Source organism: Denticeps clupeoides, chromosome 10 (assembly GCF_900700375.1).
Source record: "Denticeps clupeoides chromosome 10, fDenClu1.1, whole genome shotgun sequence".
In the NCBI taxonomy this organism is placed as follows: domain Eukaryota; kingdom Metazoa; phylum Chordata; class Actinopteri; order Clupeiformes; family Denticipitidae; genus Denticeps; species Denticeps clupeoides.
In genome coordinates this window covers 21,065,620-21,089,395 of record NC_041716.1, presented here as the reverse complement: position 1 = coordinate 21,089,395, position 23,776 = coordinate 21,065,620, and the positions used below count along the sequence as shown (strand labels likewise).

The 23,776-nt window shown below is 43.9% G+C and overlaps 1 protein-coding gene across 3 annotated transcripts in view; it reads left to right on the top strand.

Moving 5' to 3' along the window:
* The window catches only part of bsna (bassoon presynaptic cytomatrix protein a), a 90,052-nt gene that overhangs the window by 6,925 nt on the left and 59,351 nt on the right, over positions 1-23,776 (top strand). For all 3 annotated transcript variants that reach the window (XM_028994712.1, XM_028994710.1, XM_028994711.1), the window contains exon 2: positions 16,098-16,590. In XM_028994712.1, the coding sequence (XP_028850545.1) occupies positions 16,098-16,590 (493 nt within the window). The remainder of the gene's footprint in view (positions 1-16,097; positions 16,591-23,776) is intronic.

Below are 23,776 nucleotides of genomic sequence, written 5' to 3'. Positions count from 1 at the left end.
AAATGTGGAAAAACAAATGCACTCTGAATAGTTTCTGGATGTACTATATAAGCTATAAGCTACTTACTACCACATACTCTCAGGCTAAAGGCTGTAAAAGTTTTGGCCTGTAAAAGTTTTATCCAAAGAACATTCTCTAACAGCAGTCAAGTTGTCATTGTTTGTGTCAAGAAGATGACTTACTCTGTGCTTGAAGTGATGCTCAAGCATTTGATATTTGGGTCAACAACATTTTCAGAAGAATTCCAGGATACCTTTTCATTGGTTGTGTTGTATTTTGCCCAGATACAATACTGCTATTTTCTGCACACAAAAAAAACTCTAGGAGACAGAAAAAAAAGAAAGGAAGAAACATTGGGAAGGAGTGATACAGAAAGGGATCCCCTTCCAGGGTAGAGTGAGCATGCAAATTGTGTCACTGCAGGGTTGGGGATGATATAATAATAAGTCCTACGGTTGTAGGGTTGGAGAAGTCCAGAATGTAGTCCAGTGTCATGGTCTAGATTACGTTTCCATAATGATGTTACTGGTCCACTTGAAGATCCCTGAAGCTGTAGTTGTAACGGTGGTGGTGGCAAGAAAGATGCTCTAGTTCTTTTCATGGTATGTCCTTGTTTAGCAGTTGTCAGGAACCAGGATTTATTTGCTGGTCTCTTCACTGGGGTCTGCCAGTAGTCTATGAGCTTGATTCCATGTCTCGGAGAAAACAAACAGAAGCAGCGGCAGACGGTTGCACTGTACGACCGATACTGAAATATGTGGTTATAGTCAGGGGTGCACATAATATTTTTAGTGAGCTACTCAGGTGAGTACCAGGAAATGGTGTTTGGTACTCACCCCATACATAGCGTGGTCTTAATAAGTGCAGTCTTCCTCACTGTCCTCCTCAGTATTGCTCCCACTGACCTCTGCTTCAGCTTCCTGCATGGTAGATGATGAACATGCTGCAGATGCACCTGCCTGTCCTTGGTTGAGCCTCCGATTAACGGTCTCCATCCACAGGTCAACAGCTGGCTTTGGGTCAAATGTCTCTGTGGTCTGCTTTGACAGGTGAATGTGCAACAGGGCTGAGAGATGAGCGTGTGACAGACGAGATCTGTACTTGGTTTTTATCAAGTTGAGATGTGAGAATCCCCTCTCACAAGCTGCACTGCTTAAAGGCAGTGTAAGAGACAGCTTAACCACCTTGTTGATGTTGGAGTAAGCATCTGGGTTACTTGTATTCACTATTTGGACCAAGTCATACACAGAAGAGGCTCCCAGGCGTTTTCCTGCCTGCTTTAAGCGCATCCATTCTGTCACAGTGGTGTCTTTGTCAAGATGCAAGATGGCCTCATATTTCTTGAGAATGCTGCAAACAGTTATGTTTCCAAAAATGTGGAGGTCTTGCTTTTCCTGAGGCCATGTTGAAGGATCAAATACTAAGAAATGATCACATGACTTGAGGGAGTCATATCTGATTTCAAACTCTTCAATTAACCCCCTGAGTAAGTTTGTCTTGTCTCTGTCAGCATCAGCATTAGAAACAGTGTGTGCTCTGTAGTGGCCCTCACTATCAAGCAGAAGGGTGAACTGTCCAATGGCCACCATGAGTTCATCCTTACATTCTCCAATAATCAGCTTTTCCTTCTGAAACCTAATGGATGTGGTCTTTAAAATGTTGCCAATGTCAAGCATGTTTGACAGAAAGCATTGAAAACGCTCTGTACAGATATGCTGCAAGTCACTGTTATCACTCGTAGCCAGTTGCATTTTAATGGCTGGCAATAGTCTTGATATTTTTAACAGTGTTTCATGCCTCCATGCAGACCACCTGATATTATGAAACTTACCCAGCTTCACAAAGGGGATCCCATTTTCTTCACACAGCTTCTTCAGGGCAGCTATTTTTTTTGCTCCACCTTTTTGCAAATAAAACTGCAGCAGCTTGACCACGGAGCAATTAAATGTCTCACAGTAAGGAACGTTGCGATCAGCTGATTTTAAGCAATTCTCCAGTGTGTGTGCCGTGCACAGAATGTGCACAAGGGATTCTCTAACTGCAGCAAGTTGCCGGAGTTTTGGCACAACGCCGTTGTACATACCGACGTTGACAGCAGCCCCGTCTGTGCACACAGCGACCAACTTTGTTGCCCAGTCATTCAAGCCTGCGTTCTGGAAAAGTCTCACAAGTCCGTCTGTTATGGCCTGCGCGGTTCGATCAGTACCCAGTTCAATCAGTCCAAGAAAGTCCGACGTAAATTCTCCGTTGCTGGACACAGACACAATGTAAACGATTTCCTGCTCAGTTTTTGTGATGTCCTCAGATCCATCAAAAAGCAGCCCCCAAAATTCGGCAGACTGCAATTTGGCTCGTAACTCCCCGCTGATGGTGTGAGCGATGCTCTGCACGATTCGTGTGCCCCCTTCACGTGAATGATATGCAACTCCGACATTTACTCCTAGCCGCTTCAGTAAAGGAATATCCTCAGAATATGAAGACATGGGACGTGCGTGTTTAGCTTTATGGAAAGCGAGGAGAAAAATATTAGACAGAGCTTGCTGCTGTTCTTCATTTAGCTTGTCTCGCCATCTATTAAGCGGGCGACTGGACATTTCTTCTCGGCTAGCTTGTTTATTAGCAATGACTTGCGCCACATTCACATGCTCCTTGCTCTTTTCATGTTTCTCAAATAAAGGATGGTTAAAATTCTTTGAGCCCCTGTAAAACGCACCTGATTTGTCTGCTATATGTGGATGCGAGCGGCAAATCTTGCACCACATTTCAGTGCGCTCACTGTTAGCTTCCAGCCACTGCACATCTTGGAGCCACTTTTCCGAAAAAAATCTTTTCTTTGGCTCTGGCTCCGGTTGGCGTTTCTTAGCTGGTGGCGAAACGCCAAAGAAGCTGCTTAATGTCTGTTGTTTTTTGGACATTTAGTTGGTGACAAGCAACGTGTAAGATTAAATGAGATAGTGGTGTTGAAAACGTGATGGTCAAGTACGCAAAGGCGCGTGGTGACACAATTGTCACTACGCATTCCTAATTTTTGTCGCGCATGCGTAACTGCGTACCAGTTATGTGCACCCCTGGTTATAGTGGTATATTGGTGCTAACAAAAAGCCAGAGAAAACAGGGGGACTCTGTGATAAACTGGACTTTATAATTGACACTGTGTCAAAATGAAGTGAAATGAGTGTCTAGGACTCAAAGCCAGAGAAAACAGATAGGTTTTGAGACTGTGTCTGAGTCCCAGACATTGACAGGCAAGCCGTTCCACAACTGCGGAGCTCTACAGGAGAAGGATCTGCTCCCAGCTGTGACCTTCTGTACTTTTTGTACCAGAAGTGACCCCGCACCCATTGATCGAAAGGGGCGTGACGGGTCGTAAAGATTTTGTAGTCAACCCTAAATTTGATGGGTAACTAGTGCAGTGATTGTAAGACTGGGGTAATGTGGTCAAATTTCCTACTTCTAGTTAGAACTCTGGCTGCAGCATTCTGTACTAGCTGGAGTTTACTCATTACCTACTAGAGCATCCAGACAGTAATGCATTGCAGTAATCTAACCTTGATGTAATAAATGCATGGACCAACATTTCTGCATCATGCAATGAAATTATATTTCTTATTTTCGCAATATTTCTAAGGTGAAAGAATGCTATCCTAGTGACATTATCTACGTCTCAAATTAAATACGCGAATTGAATGAGACCTGCATCAATGATGACACCTAGATCCTTTACTTCAATACTTGAAATAGAAAGGTGAAATAGAAAGGCTATCCAGGGTTATGGAGTAGTCAGCCAGCTTATAAACACGGCTCAGTGGCCGAAAACAGTGGAACCTAACAGGGTAAAAACACAAACGAGCCCGCAGCCATGTGGCGATTGCCAGAACTCAAAACACAAGTATACTGTTGCAAGGTCAAGTTCACACCAGAGGCCACAAAAATGCCGTCCCTGCAGAAGGGGCGGAGTTACAGACTTTTAACCGCTGTCAGAATTGACTCCAGCTGGCAACCTCACCTGAAGCCAATCCTGGGAATATATAAGAAGGTATATATAACACTGTATGGCCCAACATCCTAGTTTAACATATGATGTTATTATGGGAGGTCTGTATTAAAACACAGGTATGCACACATACATACACCACTTGCATTGTCATAGTGTTTCTTTCAACTTTATCTTACACTGCTGAATACTCAACTGATCTGGTCTCAGATGACAATGCATTAATGTTGGCTCTGCATTTGTAATGAAATCCTTATTCAGTTACCCCCTAAAAACCTTTGCAAGTGAAATGGCCACTGCCACTGAAGAAAGAATATACCAGAGTGTGATATGAACTGACTTGTGAACCCCTCCGCCTTGCTGTTTCTTCCATTCACTTCAGTTTGAGGCCTTATCGATGTGACCATTTGACATTGTCACATCGAAATGGAAATAAACAGAAATGCAACAAAGGTTTATATTATATTACACACTATATTATATTAAATGTATATGTATATTATCATCCAGACTTCTGCTAGTGTCACGACTACGGACTTACGGGGGAAGGAAGCGCAGAGGTCTGACATACTGGGAAGGGGGTTTTATTTTTAAACAAACAATAAACTCAAAGAAATACAAATAAACAATGGCGCGGTGGCCGAAAACGATTTAACTCAAATAAAGAACTGAAACTAACCCGTAGGCGTGTGGCGATTGCCAGAACTCAAAACACATGAAACTAAACAAGGTCAAGTTCGTGCAGAGAGTCCACGAAAATGCCAGAGACCCTGAAGGGGCGGAAACTTCCGGCATTTATGGGGCGTCAGGATTGGAGTCAGGTGTGGAGCCCAGCTGCAGGCAATCCTGACAGCTAGGAAATATCTGATGTGAAGTTTATGCTCATTTCAAAAAAGAATTTAGAAAATGAATGTGTGCTATCTTTTGACCTCCCTCCATGTGATGAACAGAGTCTTTAGCTTCCAGTAAAATACACATTAATAGTAGTGTAAATACCAGCTAAAATAGTGTGTGTGTATGTGTGGTGCGTCCTTTCTTACTGCTGGTAATTACAGGATGACTTTGTTATCGGGGGAATGCAGAGCTCACTTTGTCCCACCAGCCGCTTTTCTCAGGGTCTTTACTTGCTTCTCACTATTTGATGTGTTCACAAAGCCTGCGTCTGTCCATGTCAAACCCCAGTCATGGCTGAATTATGTGCTAAGCCCAGGCTAAAGGCACCATGCATCTTCCAAGCCGTTTCATCCTTTTCTCATTTTTTGTGTTGCCCAGGCTAAAACTGAAATTAAAGCACATCTAAGGCGTACTCCGTCTTGCGCTTTTTTAATTTTTCAGCCCTCACACAAGCTTGGATGACTCATATGCAGTGGTGGAATGTAACAAAGTATTTGTACTTCGTTACTGTACTTAAATACATTTTTACGTATCTGTACTTTACTTAAGTAAAAATAATAATGCATACTTTTTATTTTACTCCACTACATTTTGTGGCAATTATCTGTACTTTCTACTCCACTACATTTCTACAATTTATGCCGTTACTCGTTACATTTTATGAACTCAATTTCCTCAAAATCTTGCATGAAAAAATTGCCTATTGCGTTCTGACGTTGTTTGCCATTTCCTACCAATCAGGTGTTATTAGCTCCAATGAAGGCAGAGCGCGTCAGTTAGCAGCACGAGCTGGTAGACGAGACATTCAACAAGGACCCAGAGCTGCATCAACTGAGTGTGAACACGAGCCCTGCAGCTCTGAATCACAAAGAAATCCTTGGCCGGATTTAAGAAATTGTCTCGTGGGGGCTGGACATGGCGATGAAGGAGGACGCATATGCACTACTTCACAGGACAGGGGTTTAATACAAACTGCACACGACAAGGGAACATTAACACACAGTAACCTGACGGCGAACAGACACAAACAGGATAGCTTTATAAAATTATATAAATATACACCAGGTGAACACGATCAGGGAACACGAGACGAATATGAAACTCCGGTCCGAACTCCGGATCCGAAGTCACCCCTGCCGGTCCGGATCATGACAGAAATTTATTTGAGTACAAAGGAGCAAAGAATGAGTCATTGCGATTTCTTAGTATCCCATGCCTGCCTCAACATAAAGAATTGTTGGCATTTAAAAACTCCCCTTCAAATTTGAAAAAACATATAGAGGTAAGCTATGCTCTGGTATGCTATGCTTTTGGGTATGTTATGACATGTTATGATACTATTATCTAGCGAAATGTATGCTGACATAAAGAAGTAGTATAAAAATCACACCAGTGTAGCTTCATTATTTTTTTAACACGGTGGTAGGATAAAACTGGTTTATTAGCTCAGAGAAGATAGCTTAATTGTCTTTGCTAGCATAATGTCCAGCTCAGTGTTGTGCCAGTTCACAGCTCAAAAAATGAACTAGTTCACGTTCGTTCTTTAGTTTGTTTTTTTTTTCTTTCAGTCTGTGAAAATGTAAACAAACTGCTTCTGCAGAGGCGTCCGGACTCGAAGCACCAGCCATGCTAGCCTGTAACCAGCAAACTTTAAAACGTGAGCGGTGTTCAGTCTCGCCAGAGTGAACGTCACTCACGTTCACGTTCATAATTTGTAAACTGATTCGTTCAGTTCAGCGTTCACAAAAAATAGGAATGTGTTCAATAAACGCCGTTCATTGAATGCGTTCATGCACAACACTGGTCCAGCTTGGCTGGAAGTGATGCTTTCCGCCTGTTTCACAATCAGTAGTCATGTCTGACTAGAGATGTGATCACATAGACCAACACTCCTGTATTTCCTGGGTTTCTCACATATTTCAGGACCCCCTCCAATTTGGTTTTGTATTCACTTAAATGCAATCTCTCGTAATTAAAAGGTTTATATACATAGTTTAACACAGTAAATAGGCCTAATAATATACTTGATTGTGCTAGTTACTTTGTTACTACTGGTGTTTGGTTACTGTTGTGTTTCCCTTTTACTGCTCTTAACAGAAGTGTTGAATAGTTTTGCAAGTACATAAATGATTTAAAGATATATCATGTCCTGATTGGTTTATATAAATTGTATATTAGTGGGTAATACCTAGTAGATAACTTGTCATCCACATAATTCTAAGGTACACACAGTATTGCATAGTGCACACACAATAAGCACACCAAACTTTCCAATACACATATACTGTATAATTGCTTGTAATTATTACGAGCAATGACATCAGTACAGGCATAAGTCAGTATATGTACTATGCTTTTACAAAATGGCAAACCCCAGAGACTGAGACAAACCATTGTGTGAGTACTTTTACTTCAAAAAAATACTTTAAAGTAAATTTAAAAGTAAGTACTTAGGACTTTTACTTAAGTAAGATTGTTGATGTAGCACTTCTACTTTTACTTGAGTACATATTTTGCAGGTTACTTGTACTTTTACTTAAGTACTAAGCATCAGTACTTCCTCCACCACTGCTCATATGTAATTCGTCAATGATCATAAGTGAATCATTGATGAATCTTTTTAGTGTTTGAGTGCAGCCTGGCTTCCACTTTTGTGAGGTTTTTTGTGAGGGCTGGGGGTGTTGCTGGAGATGGTGGTGGGTGTGTGGCGTCCTTTGCAACAGGCAGCGGCGCTGGTGCTGCGCTGTCGTTCTTCTGGGGAACGTCCAGGCAGAGGGAAGGTGTGTCCGCAGATCGGAGCTGAAGAGGCGGATTCCGTTTGAGGCAGTCTAGGCAGCGCAGTTGTTGGCTGCCGTCTACAAACCCACTAAAGGGCACACACACAAACAATTTAGAGTTGCCAATCCATCTACTGTGCATGCTTCAGTAGATGGATTCAGTGCTAGAGAACCCAGAGGAAGTCAGAACGGGACGACAGGAAGGAGTTCAGGATTCAGGATAACAGAGAGGACAGGTCTTAATTTGAGTGAGGGTTTCGGATCAGAGTCTAATGACGTGTGTCATTCAATGATGGCCCCGAACTGGAGGCGGTACACCAGAGACGGGTCCAGGATGAAGCGACTCGGGATCCAAGACCGTTCCTCAGGTCCATAGCCGGTCCAATGCACCAGATACTGGACCCCCCAACCCCTGCGCCGAGAGGCAATAATGCGCTCCACTGTGTACGGCGGTCCCCCGTCGCCGATGCGTGACGGTGGCGGATCTGGAGCCGGAGGATGAAGAGCGGATCTGACGAAGGGCTTTAGTTTACTGACATGGAAAACCGGGTGGCCACGGATGGCAGGAGGGAGTTGGAGACGGTAGGTGAGGGGGTTGATCCGGCTGAGGATCCGGAATGGCCCGATGTATCGAGGGGACAGTTTGTGTGACTCAGTCCTGAGACGTAGGTCTTGGGTGGATAGCCACACTTTCTGTCCCACTCGAAAGTGCAGTCGGCGAGGGTGCCGGCAGTCGTGCTGGGTGAACATCCTTCATGAGGCGGCACGGAGGGCCGACCGCTCTGATTTCCAGGCCTGATTTCGGCAACCACAGATTAACTGACGGCCCGAGGGGAGCGAAGAAGGTGGGTTGATATCCATGGCAGATTTCAAAGGGGCTATGGCCGGTGGCGGAGGAGACTTGCAGGTTGTGGGCCAGCTCCGCCCAAAGGAGAAATCCGGGCCAGGTGCGATGTTGTTTCGATGCAAAGCACCACAGGTATCATTCCAGCTGTTGGTTGGCCCTCTCCACCTGGCCGTTGGTCTGGGGATGGTAGCCAGAGGAGAGGCTGCAGGTTGATCCAATAAGGCGACTGAACGCCTTCCACACAGCTGAGACGAATTGGGGTCCCCGATCAGAGCCAATGTCCTGGGGGAACCCATGAAGGCGGACCACGTGTTGCAGCACGAGGTCAGCGGATGTGGCAGAGGACGGTAGGCCGGGCAGGGCGACCAAGTGGACCGCTTTGGAGAAGCGATCCACTATGGTCAGGATGGTGGTCATACCATTCTGGGAGACCGGTGATGAAGTCCAAGGCGAGGTGGGTCCATTGGCGTCCTGGATGGCCTGAGAGCACGGAGGAATGGCCCCACTGCAGCACATCGGGCCGGCAGGTATTTTGGACGTACAGGCACCCGGGTGGGGTGTTGGCTGGGCCAGGGTCGGACACCTGGGCGGTCCTGACCTTGGTCTCTAGGGACCACCGGAGAGGGCCCAGGATGCGGTGAGGAGGAAGAATGGGTTCGGGGTCGGATGATGGTGAGTCCGGAGCATGTTGTCGTGAGAGAGCATCCGCTTTTTGGTATTTAGAACCGGGACGGTAGGAGAGTTGAAAAAAATAGCGCCCACCTCGCCTGGTGGGGATTGAGTTGTTTGGTTGCTTTGATTGATATTCTGATGGTCGGTCCAGACCAGAAACGGGGTGTCACAGCTTTGCAGTCAGTGTCGTCAGTCCTCGAGGGCCCACCTGACTGCCAGCAGCTCACGGTCCCCCACCCCGTACCGCCGCTGTGCAGGGGTGAACTTCCGCAAGAAGAAGCAACACGAGTGCAATTTCTGGTCCAGACCACGTTGAGAGAGGACGGCACCAGCACCCACCACTTCTACAACAAACAGAAGGGAAGGATCTGGGTGTTGAAGAATGGGGGCGGTGGTGAACTGCAGACACAAGGATTTAAAAGCTTGAATGGCCTCCGGGGGTAGGTGGAACGGACGTGATGAAGGTTTGGTGAGAGCAGTGCTGCGACCGTACTGTAGCCACGGATGAAGCGACGATAGAAATTCACAATTCGTTTTTCAATTCCTCCACGAATTTGGAATATGACATAGATGCAGAACTGGGGGAGCTTATTCGCGCGGCCACCCACTTGGGGCAGTGGTGGCCTAGCGGTTAAGGAAGTGGCCCTGTAATCAGAGGTTGCCGTTTCGAATCCCGATCCGCCTGGGTGCCACTGAGGTGCCACTGAGCAAAGCACCGTCCCCACACACTGCTCCCCGGGCGCCTGTCATGGCTGCCCACTGCTCACTCAGGGTGATGGGTTAAATGCAGAGGACAAATTTCACTGTGTGCATCGTGTGCTGTGCTGCTGTGTATCACATGTGACAATCACTTCACTTTACACATTTACACTCCGCTGCGGGACTGATGAGTAATGTGAGTAATAAGGCGATTCGAGATCGGGAGCTGGGGTAGCGGCGAGGCTGCAGCTCGAAAATCAACGAAAGAGTAGTGAGGTGCACTGGGTTCGGGAACCGCGGGGGGGAGAGGACCCTGCGCAGCGTTCGCCGCTTCATGCTCTCGTGCGCGACAGTCATCTCATGTAAACGCTGCCACAGGAAGCGAACCTCCTGCGACAGACATTCTGTCATGTCCATGTGGGCATGACGCGGCGGGTGCACAGAGAACAGGACGGAGAGTGACGAGGAATGAGGAATGAAGGACGCTTTCACCTGACATCACGAAACGGGTTTACTGGTGAATCACAGGACAGGGGAGACATCCGAGACATTGACATTAGTGAACACGGAACATAACGTTAAAGACCTGACGGCGAACAGAAACGAACATGGCAGCTTTATACAATTAACACAGGTGAAAACGATTAGGGAACATTTCACATGACAATGAAACTCCGGTCCGGATCCTGGACTGGAGTAACCCCCATTTCGGACCGGATCGTGACACATTTAATGAGACTCTCCTGCTGCGCTACTCGCTCACCTAAAGCAGCGAAGTCTGAAGCGTTTACGGGCTCGGTCATTCTTTCACATGAACCGGGATCAGAACGAGAGAGACATGTAGGAGGAGACGAGAAACCTAGGTGTGGAGAGGACAGATACGGTCTTACTTTGAGTGAGGGTTTCGGAGCCGAGTCTAATGACGTGTCGTTCAGCTGGCAGCTGCTCTCTAGCCAATTTATAGGAGTCACGTTACGTTGTTTGGAACCATGGAATCATGTGACAGCTTCATCATTTTCACATGACAATGAAACTCCGGTCCGGATCCTGGACTGGAGTAACCCCCATTTCGGACCGGATCGTGACACATTCAATGACTCTCCTGCCGCGCTACTCGCTCACCTAAAGCAGCGAAGTCTGAAGCGTTTACGGGCTCGGTCATTCTGTCACACGAACCGGGATCAGAACGAGAGAGACATGTAGGAGGAGACGAGAAACCTAGGTGTGGAGAGAACAGATACGGTCTTACTTTGAGTGAGGGTTTCGGAGCCGAGTCTAATGACGTGTCATTCAGCTGGCAGCTGCTCTCTAGCCAATTTATAGGAGTCACGTTACCGTGTTTGGAACCATGGAATCATGTGACAGCTTCATCATCTCAGACAGTTAGCTTTTGTTTTGTAAGCACTGTATGCATTGGAACATTGGATGACAGACCTTCCAAATGCAGATCTTTCCGTTTCTTTGAAGCTGTTTTAAAAAATTCTGATAAAAAGAGTAAAGTGTGAAACACTGCAGCACAGCCAGTGTTGGGCAAGGTACTTGAAAATAGTACTTAGTTACTAATTACTGATTACTTATTTACTTTTCAAAAATGTGATACATAGCCTGAATATGCTATAAAGCAATAGATTCTAATAGATTCTAGATTTTTTTTTTTTTTTCTGTCATATGAATTTCAGTCAATTGGAACAGTCTATTTTTACAACTTGTTTTTTTATTTAATCTTTCATTAAATAAAAGATTTATAAACTGAGGTGAATTTCTTTAGGAAACCTTCAAAGTTTGAGAAAAGTTAACTAAACAGCTAAGAACAGTCTAAATATTTAATGCCTACGTTTAGCCAAAACGTTGTTTGGAGGCTGACTTGAACAGAGGAATGCATAGCTTCGCTATCTTAGCTAAGGTTAAGACTTATAGAACGGGATTTTATAATGACCACTAAATAAAGGACGGATACAGGGCACAATCTCGTCCACCATTTGGAAAATCCGACCACGCCGCCATCTTCCTCATGCCTAAATACAAACAAAGGCTTAAACAGGAAGTTCCGGTTCAGAGGGAGGTGGCACGCTGGACGGACCAATCGGTGGCCGCTCTTCAGGACGCACTGGAGGACGCAGACTGGGACATGTTCCAGAGTAGTTCCGGAAACATCAGTGAGTTTGCGGAAGCGGTTGTGAGTTTCATTGGGAAACTAACGGACGACACCGTTCAGAAAACGATCGTCAGAACGTTTCCCAACCAGAAGCCGTGGGTGGATAAAACCATCCGCGACGCTCTGAAATCTCGCACCGCGACCTATAACGCGGGGCTCACTTCCGGGGACATGGAACCATACAAGGCTGCGTCATACAGCGTCAGGAAAGCGGTGAAGGAGGCGAAGCAGCGCTACGGGAAGAAACTGGAGTCACAACTCGAACAGAGTGACTCTAGGAGCCTGTGGCGGGGACTACGGACAATAACAGACTATAAAGCACCAACATCCGGTACGACGAACGCGGACGTGTCTCTGGCAGACGAGCTAAATACGTTCTATGCTCGCTTCGAGGCTGCAGCTAAAGGCGCTAGTGATGCTACGGCTAGCGGCTCCAACAGCTGCAGACGGGAGGACACTGCCAGCACCAAGAACGCGTTCGTCATCACCGAGCATGATGTGAGGAGAGCCTTCAAGAGAGTGAACACCAGGAAGGCAGCAGGACCAGACGGCATCTCGTGGAGAATCCTCAGAGCCTGCGCGGACCAGCTAGCACCTGTGTTTACAGAGATATTCAACCTCTCTCTATCTCAGTCGGTGATCCCCACATGCTTCAAGGAGTCCATCATTGTTCCGGTCCCCAAGAAAACCCATCCTGCCTCCCTCAACGACTACCCCCTGTAGCCCTCACCTCAGTAGTGATGAAGATCTTTGAACGGCTGGTCAGAGACTTCATCATTTCTTCACTACCAGATACACTCGACCCACTACAGTTTGCATACCGTCCCAACCGGTCCACGGATGACGCCATATCACATCTCCTCCATACTGCACTCACCCACCTGGACACTCGGAAGGGAAATTATGTTAAAATGCTCTTCAGTTCAGCATTTAACACAATAATCCCTTCCATACTCACCACCAAGCTGGAGCACCTGGGACTCAGCTCATCTCTCTGTCAGTGGATCTCCAACTTCCTAACCGGGAGACCACAGGCAGTAAGAATGGGTGGACATGTCTCAGCCTCCATCACTCTCAGCACTGGAGCCCCCCAGGGCTGTGTTTTGAGCCCCCTGCTGTACTCCCTGTACACATACGACTGTACAGCCACTACTAACTCCACCACCATCATCAAGTTTGCTGACGACACTGTCGTGGTGGGCCTGATCTCTGACAATGATGAGACGGCCTACCTGGAGGAGGTTGGAAATCTGGCGAACTGGTGCCAGAGGAACAATCTCCACCTGAACGTCAGCAAGACAAAGGAGTTAATAGTGGACTTCAGTACAAAGCAGGAGAGGACCTACCAGACCCCTGTCATCAACAGGAGCCCAGTGGAGAGAGTGGACAGCTTCCGTTACCTCGGTGTTAACATCACGCAGGACCTGTCATGGTCCTGTCACATCAACACCGTGGTGAAAAAGGCCCGGCAGCGTCTCTACCACCTCAGACGCCTGAGAGACTTCAGACTGCCCTCCAAGGTGCTCAGGAACTTCTACTCCTGCACCATAGAGAGCATCCTGACGGGAAATATCTCAACCTGGTTCGGGAACAGCACCATGAAGGACAGGCGAGCCCTACAGAGGGTGGTTCGATCAGCCGAACGAATCATCCGTACCAAGCTCCCTGACCTTCAATCTATCTACAGCAAACGGTGCTGCACCAGGGCCAGGAAGATAGTGAAGGACCTCACCCACCCCAACAATGGACTCTTCTCTCTGCTGCGATCAGGGAAGCGCTTTCGCTCCCTGAAGTCCAACACAGAGAGAATGAGGAGGAGCTTCTTCCCGCAGGCTGTCCAAGCTCTCAACAACAGTACATAGAACTCATGCACTTTTCCCTCCAATCACTCTGGACTCTTTTGCACAAAACCACTTTGCACAAAACCACTTTGCACATAATCACTTTGCACATAATGACTCTGCGCTATTTAGGTCCTTACTGCTCTTTCTTTTATGGCTCTTTCTTCTTTCTTAAACATTGTAAAAACTGTAACTCATTTGCACACCTTCACCCTACCAGTTACACATATTTTATGTTAAAGACGTAAAAGTGTAATACTTGGTTATGTTTGCAATATTTGCATATTGGTTCACTGTTTACTTGCAACATTTGCAATACTGTGGTCTGTAGCAGTTGCAGAAAGCATTTCACTGCACATCATACCGTGTATGACTGTGTATGTGACAAATAAAATTTGAATTTGATTTGAATTTGAATTTGACCAAATATATTCAAAACAATTGTCCAGCCTTACCTATGAAATATAATCCCCCGGGATCTGTTTTGGAGCATACAGCAGTTTGTACAGCCCCAAGCAGCACAAGAGTGAGGCATTTTTATGCACTTCTCTCCATAGACATGTATATGCTTCAATCCACAGCAGAGCCTATCACAATATGGCAGCGACGTTGACGAACGATGCAGCTCGTCATGCGGCGTCTACCCATATGACTCCGAATCGAAAGTCATGTGACCAAACACGTCACATCCAACTGAAGTGAGACTTCAGTCAGCTCGCAAACTGAATGGATCGGATATCTTGCCAATCCAATCCATGTACTAATCATTTAAATCGCAGCTTTTTGCGTTCATGTAATCGCACAGACTGACATCGCGATTATGATTAGATTAATTGTGCAGCACTAATTAATATTCACGATTAATTATGGGGGTGAATATTTGGCCTTTTATTCTGTCATTTTAATAATTGTACACACTGCTTAAAACAAAGTATAACATCCACCAATCAATTCACAAATCCACCAAAGCAATTATCAAATTATAATCTTACCTTTACAATGACATCTGGAAGGCTGGCTATCATTCTTGAGAGATCATCTTTCAGGTCAAGCGTCTTTGACATCAGACATATGAGTGTTGGTAGTAAAGCCCCATAGGTTCCCTTATGCCCTTGTAAGACGTCCAGAGCAACTGTCAAGTGCTTCATTGCAGTGCAGTGCTCTTTCAAGAATTGGTACTCCCTTTCATTAAGGCACTTGATTCCCAGAATTAAGTTCATTCAAGGGAATTGTGGTTTTTCTCAATTATTCTCAATCATGGCCTCATGCAGGGAATTTCACCTTGTGGGTGGTGGTACAATTAGCTTCATTCCACCTGTTCAGAGGCTAATGTTGATTGACTTGCTTAGGTCCAAATAGCAGAGCATTTTGCAAAGCTACATTTATATACAGTGTTGGTGAAATGTTTGTCAACATCGCTTGTTGATATTGCGTATTCTCTATGAAGATATCCTGCAAAAACTTGTCTGCGGCAGCGCGACGCTGTTTTTGTAGGTATTTTTTCTATGATGCGTCGGAATGATTCAGAGTCTACAGTGGAAATCGGCAACATGTTCTTGACAACGTTGCCAGCTTCTTCAAATCAGCGGCACTAAGTCCTGTCATCCTTAAGTCTATTTTCACCTTGTTTAGCAGGAGTGGAGCCGTTGGAGGTTTGCCTGGTGGAATAGAATGTGTTAGCCGCTGCGGTCATGTCAGTCGGGGGATCCGGGGGTTTCAGTGTGAGTTTCACATTTCCATGCCGGCTTGCTAGGTGCTTGCTCAGATTTGAAGTGGATTTTTTTGCTTCCCACACAGAGTGTACAGCGGACACTAATGTTTTTGTCATTACTCAAAGTAATGTTGTTACTTCAGAGCATTAAATGCTGCATGCTCTCTCATGTTACCTATTGTTGATCTACAAACGTGTCACATGCTCAAGAGACACTCTTACAAACAAAATCACGGTTTAGTAACACATAACGCAAGTTGCTTATGGGACACAATGGTAGTAAGTGGGGTTAGAACCCGGGACTTTGTGATCATTTGGTTCATGGTTAATTTGCAAATATCTTTCCCACTAGGCTTTTGAAGGAACTTTACCAACTTGTGCGCAAAAGTGTAAAAGTAAAAATAAATTAGGGGATTTCATAAAATGTATAGCTGATGAAAGCCTTTAAAATCTTGGAATTCTTTTGTTATGTAATTGTTTCAATATTCTAAATAATTACTTTACAGGTTGGCAGGATCTGGCACCATATCTGGTCCCAAACCAGGCACCCAGCCTGGCTATGGTGACAGCAGAGCAGGAGGAAGGGGAGGAATGGAAGGAGGTTTCGGAGGTCGGGGTGATCCTCATCGCCTGGCCACCCACGAGAGCTCCCGTCCTGCCCAACTGTCCCCCAGCCCCACGTCCAGCAGCTCAATGCCGAGTTCTGTGGCCGGTCAAAGCCCTGGGCAGCATGCGTCCAGAAAGAACCTGCAGGTGGACTTCAGCAGTACCAGCCGCTCCGGCCGCTCCCCCTCTGTATCCCCAGACCGGAGCAGTGCCCCCACCTCACCTTACTCTGTGCCCCAGATAGCACCCATGCCCAGCAGCAAGCTGTGCCCCATCTGTAACACCACAGAGCTGACAGGCAACGGTGGAACTCCAAACTTCAACAAGTGCACACAGTGCCGAACCACAGTCTGCAACCAGTGTGGATTTAACCCAAACCCACACCTCACTGAGGTAAAACAGATTTGTTTTTCAAAAGGTAAAATTAACAGTAACATGTGCTGTGTGCATTGCCATATTTGTTTCTGAACACTCCCCAATGGTTACAAATGTCATAGAACACCATTTCTCATTAAAGTTAAGTGGGGTTTTAACCTGTTACTTTGTGGTTTTCTCCTGGTTTGAGTGTGTCACCCACTAGGCTACTACCACCTATATATAATAACTGAGTTTTAAATATAGATTGTTAATATGTGTGTGGATGTGTGTGCATTTCTGTGTACATGTACATGCATGAGTGTGTGTGTGTTAGGAATCATCAGGCAGCAGTAATACTCCTGAGGTGGTGACAGAATTTCCATTAGCTGCACTAGCCTGGCAGCACACTGGGGCATAAAAGGATGCCCAGAAACTGCAAGGAGGAAACCAGGGAGTGAAAGCGTGTGTTTTTTTTTGTACTGAAGATTCAGTGATAAGTGAAAAATGTGAGGTTGGAATCAGGATTAGGGGTCAGTGTGCTTTCAGTACACATTCAGAGAGCATGAAATGTATTGCAGAAAAATACTTTTTCTTTACATGTTTACTCCTCAGTTCAGGCCTCTCTTACCTACTCCTTCTCCCAAGTATTACTCGACATTTCCAGTGAACAAACCTGAATCCCACTGCATACCAATGAGACAAATTTTAGACTAATTTGCTCGGAAATAATATGCACAAAGAATTATTGAGACATATGATTTTATTGATGTTTTGCCATTTTTACGATGACTTTACGATGATATTTGGTTTCATTAAGCTGTTCCCTAAATTGTGTAATGCTCTGAAAATCAAAAAAATTATATATAGGTGTAAAAATTAATAAAGATCTTGTCTTTAACTGCATGTATTTCATTTGGAGAAACCAGTACATTTAAATTTTACACCTCTGTAACAGTAATTGAAAACAAATTAGCTGCTTATTTTTCAATCGACTTGTGATGGCATCTATTAATAAAGTGAGCTGCATACGCTGGTCATGCACTGTTAATATGCTGCTTCTGATAGGGTAATAACTAGTCCATACCTCGGTTTTTGGACCATGGTTTTGGTTTGTTTTCAGTTTGTAAATATTGCTGGATTATATCAATGTGTTTTATATAAAGTGTTATGGTAGGTCTGTTCAAAACTGTTTTGTAACAGATGTGAAAGCTTTGTTATGTGAGCTACCAGCCTGCACTTGTGTGAGTTATATGTCCCACTGGGACTGGGCATCTTGTATATTACTTTCACTTTTGAACAGTAACAGTAAGGACCATGTGACTCTATATTCTATAGTAAATTATAAATAATTTGGCAAGTAAGATGGAAATGCCATCATTTGCATGTTTGTGTTTATCTTCATGGTTTGCCTCTCCTTTTAGTTACAACTAGCGGTGGGCCATTATCGGTGTTAACATGCTGCGTTAATGTGAGACTCTTATCGGGCGATAAAAAAAAAATATTGCCGTTAATCTATTCACAAAGTTGGGTTGGGAGCTGGGTCTATACTACGCAAACTATTGTGCCGGAGTTAAATGGTTACACTAGATTTCTAAGTATATTTCTTCTTTCTTGTGTCTTTTATTTTTTTATTTTCTAAAGACTTTTATTTTGTTTTTGAGACCTGGTTTAGTTCTCTTGGACACATGGCGTGAGTTGTGAGAGGTGCGTGGGGTTTGTGTGCAAAAACTTTCTTTCATGAAAATTTCTTTCATTTTAATTTATGTACATTTTAGGAATATTTTGCATGTGTGTTATTTTTTTATGTTCTTTTAATACTGTATATTGTAGAGAGAGGTGCAGAAAGACGCGATGTTCTGACGCGACCTTGCTTTTTGTACAGGAATGCAGTATTGTAAATTGTGAATGCTTTATGTTAATGTTCAGTTCTCTTGGACACATGGCGTGAGTTGTGAGAGAGAGAGGTGCAGAAAGACGCGATGTGTGACGCGATGTTCTGACGTGACCTTCCTTTTTGTACAGGAATGCAGTATTGTAAATTGTGAATGCTTTATGTTAATGTTCAGTTCTCTTGGACACATGGCGTGAGTTGTGAGAGAGAGAGGTGCAGAAAGACGCGATGTGTGACGCGATGTTCTGACGCGACCTTGCTTTTTGTACAGAATACACTTTGCACAGAAAATCTCTTGGGTGTCAGCTCATCATTTGTGGTTCAAGAAACGAAATCAAAAAGTTACACAAGGCAGAAGAAGAATCGCTACACTATGATGACTTTCACCTTGATATTTTAGCGCGGATGTATACCTGGCCGAATTGCACTGTAGGTGGCGAGAACAAGTCTTCGAACTGTGAAATTACCACATCAAACGTGACGTGGTAACATGGATGCAGCTATTTAACTGAATAAACATTTGGTAAACACAAGTACATCTTATTGAACATAATTTATTTTCATCACCAATTATCATAGTACAACAGCTTTCTCAAGAAGTTTGTGATGCATTTTAACTAGATTAATTCCAAGATTACAGTGATATTAATCTAGATTAAGAAATACAGCCAAGCAGAGATCTTGGTGGACATCTGATGGCGGGAATTAGAAGATGGTGTCATCTGCATAGCATAACCCTAGCAAAAATATGACCTCACAAAGAGATCTGGTGTAAAGGAACAACAGAAGAGGGCCAAGGGACACCAGTAGAGAACTTGTGAGGAGCAGATGTGGTCCCATTCCATGTCACCTGATAAGCTCTATCATCCAGATAGAAAGCTATACACTGGAGGGAGTTATTATACAAATGTATTATGCAGAAGTGAATGTCAAAAATTATTGTAATTTAATCAGGGCGTGCACAAAAACATTACATTAAATGAATTTGCAGTGAGATGGTAAAAATTAAGCAAAAGTACAGCTGTAAAACAAAAAAAGTAAATCAAAAGTTTGTTAGATGTGTGATGTACCAATGTGGTAATTCATAAAACATGAACTTAGCTAAATCTAATTCAATTTTGAATATTTCTTAAATATTCTGGCACAACGAGTCATACAACTGAGACACTTGAAATGGAATGATGAGGATTGATGGTTCCAATCCAAATAGCCAGTGCTTTCAGCCAGATGTTTACAGATGATGTATATTCAATGATAACTACAGCAGTGGACTACTCATAGTCCTGTGTCTTAAGATTTGTTCTAAAATGTAAAAATAGATCCATAAATGAGTAGGGCAGTGACTAGTAGTGTAAGATATCTAGAAACAGAATTGTTTATTTTCCACCTCACTCTCAGAACTGTGTTCTGATCCTCTACTGTTAATCATGCCCTTATTCTTCCTGTTTGTTTGTTTGTTTCTTATTGTTCCTGAACGTGGGCTAATTTTAGCCATGGTGTGCACACTGGGTTGGTAATGAAGGAGCACATTTTCAGTCATTAGCTCTCGTTATCGTTCACAGCTTTACACTGTACTTTTTATGCATCTCAAAAAGTGTTCTTCCAATGTAGCACTACAGACATACTTTCTACTGAGGAAAGGCTAATTTTAAAAAACAAGCCAGTTAACGTTCATAACTATGGCTTTACTAGCACTGGCTTTACTAGACAAGGGATAATATACAAACTACTGCAAACATACAAAACATTTAAAGAGAAGGAAATTCATCCAGTGATCTCATCACATAAAGAAAGCCAGGTTTGTAATCAATGTGGAAGAGTGAAATTTCTGCTTCTATATCCGCCTACGTTTGTTTTAATGCTTCTTTAATGTGGATTTCTCTTGCTCTTCTTTGAAATCAGTTGGTCTTATTCTCACAGTGTCACCACTCTAGTCATTTGAAGGGAAAAAGAAACACTTGCAGGTCTTTTGGCAATGGCTTAACAGCCTCCATGGAAAAGCTGCCTCCCCACAGGAAATCCTTTAGCAGCAAATGTTCAACCACTTCTACCGCTGGCGCTGTTTTGCTCTCCCACTGAAAATGAGTTCTTAGTTCCAGCAGAACAGGCTGTGGGAGAGGCATGTGCTGGCTGGCCAGAGGTCCTCCAGTCTATGACACCAGAGGCTTCTGTCCAGTCAATTATACAAAAATCTAAATCATTTCTCATTTGTTAATTTCAGTTTGTATCTTATTGTGCAGTCATCATTTTCACTGGATAAATGACTGACTGGACCTCTTGTTTGCACATATTTTGGTCTTCCATTGGTTTTAATGGACAAAAGATCTTTAGTTAGTTCTAATTCATCTTCCTAGATGAATTGATGCTGTTTTGAAGTCAATGGGTGGTCACACCAAATATTGATTTTTAATTTAGAATTTTATTCTGCTTATTCGCTGTGTTTAGTTAATTGATGAAAATTAATAAATAACACTTTCATTTTTGTATAACATTTTCACACCTGCCTAAAATGTTTGCAAAGTACTGTATACAGGCTGGGCCCTAACAAATTTGGTGCCCCCTTGCTGGCAGAATGATGCCTTGAAGCCACGTTCACAACAGCGCTTTTTATGGCACTTGCACACAAACACTGTTTTTAATGCCATCGTGGAGGATTGAACATGTATATATCGCTGTTTTGTTGCAAGAAAGGTGTTACCTTTTAAAATGTTGTGAACCTGGAGATTTTGGACCTTTCGGTTTGCCATAGTGGAGGGCGAAGGGGGGTGCCTGACAGGACAGTTACGTATCATTATTATGGGGTGGTAGTAGCCTAGTGGGTAACACACTCGCCTATGAACCAGAAGACCCAGGTTCAAATCCAACTTAGTACATTGTGTCCCTGAGCAAGACACTTAACCCTAAATTGCTCCAGGGGGACTGTCCCTGTAACTACTGGTTGTAAGTCGCTCTGGAAAAGGGCGTCTGATAAATGCTGTAAATGTAAATGTATTATTATTAATACTACTACTTAATAGGCTTTGCTAGGCAAGAGAATTAGTTTGGGCTTGTTCTTTTCATAGTAAGGCACGTTAATGCCAACTAGTTTTAAGAATAAACAATAGTGGAATATTACACTTTTTTTTCATCCTACCTTTTTTGCACCCCTTGGATGACACCCTTAGCACTTGCCTATGTTTCATCAATTAACAAAACACAGCGAATAAGCAGAAATTTTTTTTAAATTAAAAATCAATATTTGGTGTGACCACCCATTGACTTCAAAACAGCATCAATTCATCTAGGAAGATGAAATGTGTCCTCTGCTTTTAACCCATCACCCTTGGTGCAGTGTGTGGGGATGGTACTTTGCTCAAATTAGGATTTGAACCAGTGACTTTGTGATTATGGGGTCGCTTCCTTAACCACTAGGCCACCTCTGCCCCAATGAAAACTATGAAAACAAGGGTTAACTAGCTAGTTATCGTGATCAAAACAAAACAAAACAAATATAATAAAAAGTTGGATAAATATGTAGGTGGGACATTAATTATGTCTGACCCAGACCCTGTGCTTTGAATCAGGATGTTTTTCGTTACAGTACTCAGGCATAGATCTCCTGGGTCCTCCTCTATTCTGAGGAACAGTCTCATTAATAATACATCATTACTTAGCAACAAGCCCCACTACCAACTGCACTCATTTAGCTCTTTTGAGTGTTCTGATGTTCTTTAAATCTACATTATTTGAATTAGACTGGCATATTCAGGAGGAGGAGACAGTGCACTGTGTAGGTACCCCATTGACCAGGCATGGGGGCAACGGCCTGAAGCAGGAAGGAGCACAGGGGAAGATAAAGCCTTGCGGAGAAGTGACTGACTCTCATAGTGCAAGGAATAGATACACCACCCAGTTGACTCTTCAGACCTCCCAAAATGCCCCATGTACTGTGGCTTGGGAGTCTGATGGCACATAGCAGACCCTTGCTCAACACCCAAACCTGATCCCCATGTGGATGTTCAAGGCATCCCAGCGGCAGCAATATGCTTGTCGCTTGTTGGGCTGATGATTTCCAGCGGCAAAGCAAGTGGATTGATCAAGGTACCGTACCCACACACTGCTCCCTGTATGCAGGTGATGGGATAAAGGACACATTTCATCTTGTACATGTGAGCTGTGCTGCAGTGTGTCACAATGACAGAAACTATCCTATTTATGAATAGGCACAGGGTCAGTGGAGGTTTGATCACGGAAAAACTGACATGATAGGGCATCTGGTTTTGTGTTCTAGGAACCATGTGAAAAACAGACCATGTCACGTTGAGGTGAGAATCCTCATACCCAAGTGTGAAATAGATAAAAAAAAAAGCTTTAATGCACACAAGGCACTAACAGTGCTTTCGGACAACTAAATTTCAGGGGTAAAGATCTTCATCTTCAGAATATTTCCCATGTAAGGGACAGCAAAACAGTTAACACAAGATGCTAACAAGCACAAGTCTAAACTGAAGCATGAGGATCTGCACTGATCTATTGTGCAGGCTGAAATCAGTTGGTATAAGTATGATAAATCAGTAAATTGGTGATAGAGAGCGAGGCAGTGAGGTCGGAGGTGTGACAGACCATCAAGTTTGGCAGGGATTTAAGCTTCACGGATGTATTCTTGTGATCCAGATTAGAAATTAATGTTGTCTTCCAGCCAGTGGCACCACACCTCTAAGGCGAGCTTAATGACCAGTATTTGTCTATTGGGGGATGGTGGCCTGGGTTGTATGCAGACATGGACAAAGTTGAATCAAATGTTTTACTTAAGTATTCTTTAAAGTATTTTGCATTATTGGCACATACAATACCAAATTCTTCAGAATAGCTTGTAGAATCTCTAGAATAAGGAAACACAACCAAACTGACAAACAAGTAATCTGTTTATTTTTAATTGTACCACTACGCACTCCCACAAAACAGCATGTTAGGTGTTCTGACACAATGACACTATTTTGCCACACCCTTTGAAAATTTTGTTTGCATTCTTAAATTAAAACAGCATTTATGTTCCATTCTTCCTTTATTTTATGTTTTGTAACACCAAACACTATGCATAGGTGGCTTATTAAAAATCTGATATCTTCAACCAGCACTTCTGCTACCAACACAGAGCACAGCACATCTGCGCCAGTGTCAAATATTCTAAACCTTTGCCACAATATCTAATCAGATGTGCCTGACTTAAACATGGATAGCCCATCACAGACCATTTTAATTAAATATCCCAAGCGGAAAATGCCACCTAGTAACAGTCTCGACGATGGCTCGACGACAGTCTCGTGATGCCAGCCTTTTCTTTGCCTGCCG